This window comes from Vipera berus, assembly GCF_964194415.1.
Source record: "Vipera berus genome assembly, chromosome: 1".
NCBI lineage: Eukaryota > Metazoa > Chordata > Lepidosauria > Squamata > Viperidae > Vipera > Vipera berus.
Genome location: NC_138202.1, coordinates 261,149,249 through 261,154,472, shown reverse-complemented (window position 1 = coordinate 261,154,472; position 5,224 = coordinate 261,149,249). Strand labels below are relative to the sequence as shown.

The following is a 5,224-nucleotide window of genomic DNA, read 5'->3' as shown; positions in this document are numbered from 1 at the left end:
TTTAGAAAAGCAACATAAAGCTGGTTAGAAATTAGAGAACATTCAGCGAAATGAGCTTGCAACATTGTTAATTTAAGATCATCAACAACTTAAAGAATTTTATTCCTGAATCAAAAGATGATGTTCATTTGCAAGATGTACAGATGTTATAAGATGTTCAGGTACTAACCAGAAAAAATCCCATTCATCTAAGTTTAAACCATGATAGGCCAAATAATCTTGCTGCTACACATTATCCTTTGTTATACATACATGACTTATAATTGTTCCTAACATAGCCATAAATTTCATTGATGTTTATCTCTCATACATAACTAGAATGTCCACATCTGGTCTGCGAAAATACAGGCAAGCACTAGGTGGAAGCAAAAAGATTTCTATAGCTCTTTGCTGTCTTCTAGGGGTCATCTGAGTTTCCACAGACCAATATTATAGCATTGCATACATATAAAATACACCTATTGTCAAAAAGGGATTCCCCCCACTAAATTCTGTTGCTACGTGTGGGAAAGGCAGTTACTGTTACAATTATGGCCAATAATAAAAGGAAATTCCTCCCTGATCCCTCACCATAAAACCAAGATCATCCTCAAAGAAAGGCTGAGTGCCAAAGAATTGAAGCCTTTGAACTATGGTGCTGGAGAAGACTCCTGCGAGTCCCTTGGACTGCAAGGCGATCAAACCGGTCAGTCCTAGAGGAGAACAACCCTGACTGCTCTTTAGAAGGCCAGATCCTGAAGCTAAAACTCAAATACTTTGGCCACCTAATGAGAAGGAAGGACTCACTGGAGAAGAGCCTAATGCTGGGAAAGATTGAGGGCAATAGAAGAAGGGGACGACAGAGAATGAGGTGGCTGGATGGAGTCACTGAAGCAGTAGGCGTGAGCTTAAATGGACTCCAGAAGATGGTAGAGGACAGGAAGGCCTGGAGGAACGTTGTCCATAGGGTTGCGATGGGTCGGACACGACTTCGCAACTAACAACAACAAATTTATTTTATATCTTGTAACACCGCCCTGAGTCCTTCGAGAGAAGGGCAGTATAGAAATTCAATAAAATAAATAAATAAATAAATAAACTACACTAGGAGTCATTTTTTTGTGAATAGGCAACGTCTCAGACAACTAAGTTGTTTTATGAAAGCTCCTGTGACACTTTCTCTCAGGGAATGCAGTATCCTTTCTGGAAGAACCACCATATTTAATGAAAATTCAGAAATGGGTTTGTGGTATTCCAGTTTGCATTTGAATCAAAGATATCTGGGCTTCTGGTCTAACAAGAGATGGGATACCAGGTGGTACTTTAGTGTCCCATTCCACTAATCTTATGGGAAGCTGCAGTTCCGCTGGGATCCGGAGAGCCACTGCGCCACTAGAACACCTGATTCGAGCTAACTTCCAGAGCCTGGAACCCTCGCGCCGTCTCTTTTTTTCCCTCGGCAGAAGAGAAAGCAGGGCCAGCTAGGGGCGAGTGGGGCAGGGTCGCATTGCGGCCCCGCGTCCTAATGGGCTCCGGGAGGAGGAGGGACCCGGTCTCCCCCATTGTGACGCGCGCTGAATTTCACTGTGCTGCGCAAGGCGCTGCGTGAGCAGCGGGCAGGCCACTTCGGCCATGAAGCGGCAGCAGCAGCGGCGTCGGCCGCGGCGCGGGACGGGCCAGTGTCTCGGAGCGGAGAGCAGGTGGCGCGTCTACCCGAGCGACCGAGGCGCGGCCAGCACCAACAAGGGCCGGAAGAAGCCGCCCGTCGTGTCCTGCTGCAGTCTGTCGGGCAGCGAGACCCAGCAAGAGATGACGCGTCGGCGAATCAGCCCCGGCCGGTTCTCTCCGCCGCAATGTTTCCCGGACCCGGCTTACAGCTCGGAGCCCGAAGCGGCGGGAGGCGAGGGTTGCCTTGGGCGCCACCAGCTGGCGCAAATATACCGCGACGAAGGCGGAATGCTGCTGCCGCGCAAAGGCAAGTACAGGGGCGCTTCGCTCCCGCACGCTAAGGCTCCAGCCATCGCCACCGCCGCTTCGGCCCGCTTGCGCCGCCCCACCTTGCCGCAGCAGCACCATTACCTCGCTCCGGCCGGCGAGGGCTGCGCTACTCCTTGCACCACTTCTTGTACCACCCTCTACGGCGGAGATTTCCATCCCCCCCACGAGCTGCCCGGCCGCTCCCCGGCAGGCCGGTGCACCCGGGTGGAGGAGCTGCTCCGGGACGACCAATGGGCCAGTCCTGTGACTAGAGCTCTGGAATATGGCACCGACTTTCCCACCGACGTCAGCAAGCCACCGTCAGTCTGCCCGTCTTCTTTTTCCTTCACTCAGATGGACAACAAAGCTTCTCCCAAGCTTGAGAAGAAGGAACCCAAAAGAAGGGATTGGCAGGAGCCCTGCGACAGCAGCCCCAGCTTGGTAGACCTGATGCATTCCTTGAGACAGTATGAGGAGGAAGACCCGATGGCTTATTTGCCCCCTAACAACAATTCGCATCATCACCGTCACCACAATCACCACAAGAGCAAGAAGGGAGACGCTCAGATCAGCCTCCAGGATCTGACTGAGAAGAGATACGAGGACATGATTCCAGAAAGGGACAAAAAGCTGGCTGCTCTGATGTTAGCTAGGCATCAGGAGGAGGAAGAGATGAAGGACAGGCAGCTCCAGGTCTCTGAGGCTTGGGAAAAGATGAGGCGGAAGGAGAAGAAGCACAAAGCGAAGTTGGAAAAGGAGAGGCAATACCAGCTGGCGGAGAATGTGGACCAATGGCAGAGGGACCGGGATCAAAGAAAAGCCAAGGTTAAGTTAGAGGAAGAGCAATTAATGGCCGCTAGGGAGAGGGATATTTTGTTGCGTGACAAGAAGTGGAAGAAGCTAGCTAAAGAGCAGGAGTGTAGACGTAGAGAGAAATTTGAAAATGCCAGGCTTCAGGCTGAGTATAGGAAACGTTGCCAGGAAAAGCAACTCTGGGACAAACGGATGATGGACCGAAATGTCAAAGATCAGAACTCTCATGCGTGCAAAGAGAAGATGCTGCAAGCCCTGGAGAAGAGGCTTATAAAGGAAATGGAAAGGAAGAAGAGAAAAGTAGACCTGAATGACTATAAGAAACTCAAGCCCATGCAGATGAAAGACCCAGTCGAGGACAAGCTGAAAGCTGACGAGTTGTACAAAAGGCTTTGCATTGAACAAAAGCTCCAGAGGTCTCAGGAAATCCTTGAGCAGCTGCTCGAAGAGAGGAATAGAGAACTGAAAGAAAAGTCGTACAAGGATGAAGAGCAAGGTATAGTGGCGAAGACTAGATCTAAAGAGACAGAGGAGGAAAAGAGAAGGCGCAAGGAGATGTTGTTGCAAATAGCTGAGATGAAGATACAGCAGGCCAGGGAAATCATGACCAAAAATATGCAAGACAGAGCACAACATATAAAAGAAATCAATAGCGCCAAGGAAAGGAATCACCACTGCCGTAAACAGAAGCTTGATTATGATGAAAAATGCCACCTGCGGGAATTGCAAGAGGCTTTAAGAAGAAAAGATCTGAAAAGCAATCAGCTTCTAAGGTACAAGGACGCAGCTGTTGAAGACTCTAGGAGGATAGCCAGAGCCTCCTATGGCCTTAGAGACAAAATGAGAGATCTGATAAACCACAATACATTTGATCCAATGGCTTTAGATGCCCACCGTAATTCAAATTGCCCCAGAGGCCTGTAGTGAAGTTTAAGGAAACAAACTGTCTTCTAACCAGAGTAGATGGTTGTAATGCATGCATTTTGCAGAACTCTGCATTGCTGTACACTAAAGTGATTTCAGCCTTAATTACTGTTTGACTGATAAGTACTTTGGTTTAAAGGAATTTACAATATACACTAAAACGCTCTGATGTGCATTTGTAATGTTATTGTGAACAGAAAATACTGACCTTTATCCACATAGGTGCTATGAACAACTTAGTGCTACACAGAATTTAGCGATGACTTAAAGCAACACATTTTGATTGAATATTCCTGTAACAATGATTTTTAAAAATCATATTTTACCATGGGACAGTTGGAGTTAAAAATTACGTCTTACCAAATGTGACATTTAAAACATTTCAGATCAAGGTATACATTGGCCAACCAAGTATTAATACAGGCTGTCCTCGACTTATGGCTGCAATTGAGCCTCAAATTTCTGCTGCTAATAAGACAGTTGTTAAGAGGGTCATTTCCCATTTCATAACCTGTTTTGCCATGATTGTTGAGCAAATCGCTGCAGTTGTTAAGGGAATCGTGGTTAAGCAAATCTGGGTTTTATTCCCCCATTGATTTTGCTGGTCCGATGTTCCCCAGAAAGGTTGCAATGAGAATCTCAGGACCCCAGGGATGTTGCAAACATCATAAATACGTACCTGTTGAGAAGCACCCAAATTTTGATCATTGACTGAAGGGATGATGCCACGGTCATAAGTGTGAGAACTGGTCATAAGCCACTTTTTTCAGTTCCCTTGTAACTTTAAACAGTCATTAAATGAATGTTTGTAAGACGAGGACTACCTGTACTAGTATTTTAATGAAAAACATTCCAGCAATACATTTCAAACTATTATTTCTATGTGTCTAAGCAATAATTTGCAGTCCGTATGCTAATCACAAATCCCATTTGTTCCTTTGATGTTTACGAGTCTTTCATAGGATTTAACAGACATGAATGTATTATTTTATGATATTAGAAATTTATTATTGTATGCCTATGTACTTTTGGACTGAGATTGTATTTGCCAATGCTGATTTTGTAAATTTTCATAATGTTAATTTTCTAACTTTAAAAATTTCTGATGGCAACCACATAACGCGCTAACTATATTTATTTATTTATTTATTTATTTTATTTTAATTCCATTTATATCCCGCCCTTCTCCGAAGACTCAGGGCGGCTTACAAGCTTAGCAGTATATATATCATTTAAGATAATTTAGAAATAAAGCCTGACCAGAATCTGTTCATTTCTAAAAAAAATATGAAATTGTATTATTTGATGTTTATATTCTGAGATTTAATCTGCAAATAAACATCCTCTATTTTTGGAAAATTGGCTGGAGAAAATAAAGACACAAGTGCTCGAAACACTTGTAGGTGTTCCTAAAAACTTGGTAGAAAGTTTTTCAAAGCACGTTGAACTTAAACTGAATTTGCCGGGAGTCAGCACAATAAATATACCTTGCAACTTCTTTTTTACATTTTTTTACATTTACATTTCATTT

The 5,224-nt window shown here is 44.7% G+C and overlaps 1 protein-coding gene across 1 annotated transcript; it reads left to right on the top strand.

The window, feature by feature from the left end:
- Nucleotides 1-1,611: 1,611 nt before the first annotated feature.
- Nucleotides 1,612-3,693, top strand: CCDC185 (coiled-coil domain containing 185; the record flags this gene model as incomplete). Its single annotated transcript, XM_081327711.1, has 1 exon — nt 1,612-3,693. The coding sequence occupies one exon, from the start codon at nt 1,612-1,614 to the stop codon at nt 3,691-3,693; it is 2,082 nt and encodes a 693-aa protein (XP_081183837.1).
- Between the last annotated feature and the right edge of the window lie 1,531 nt (nt 3,694-5,224).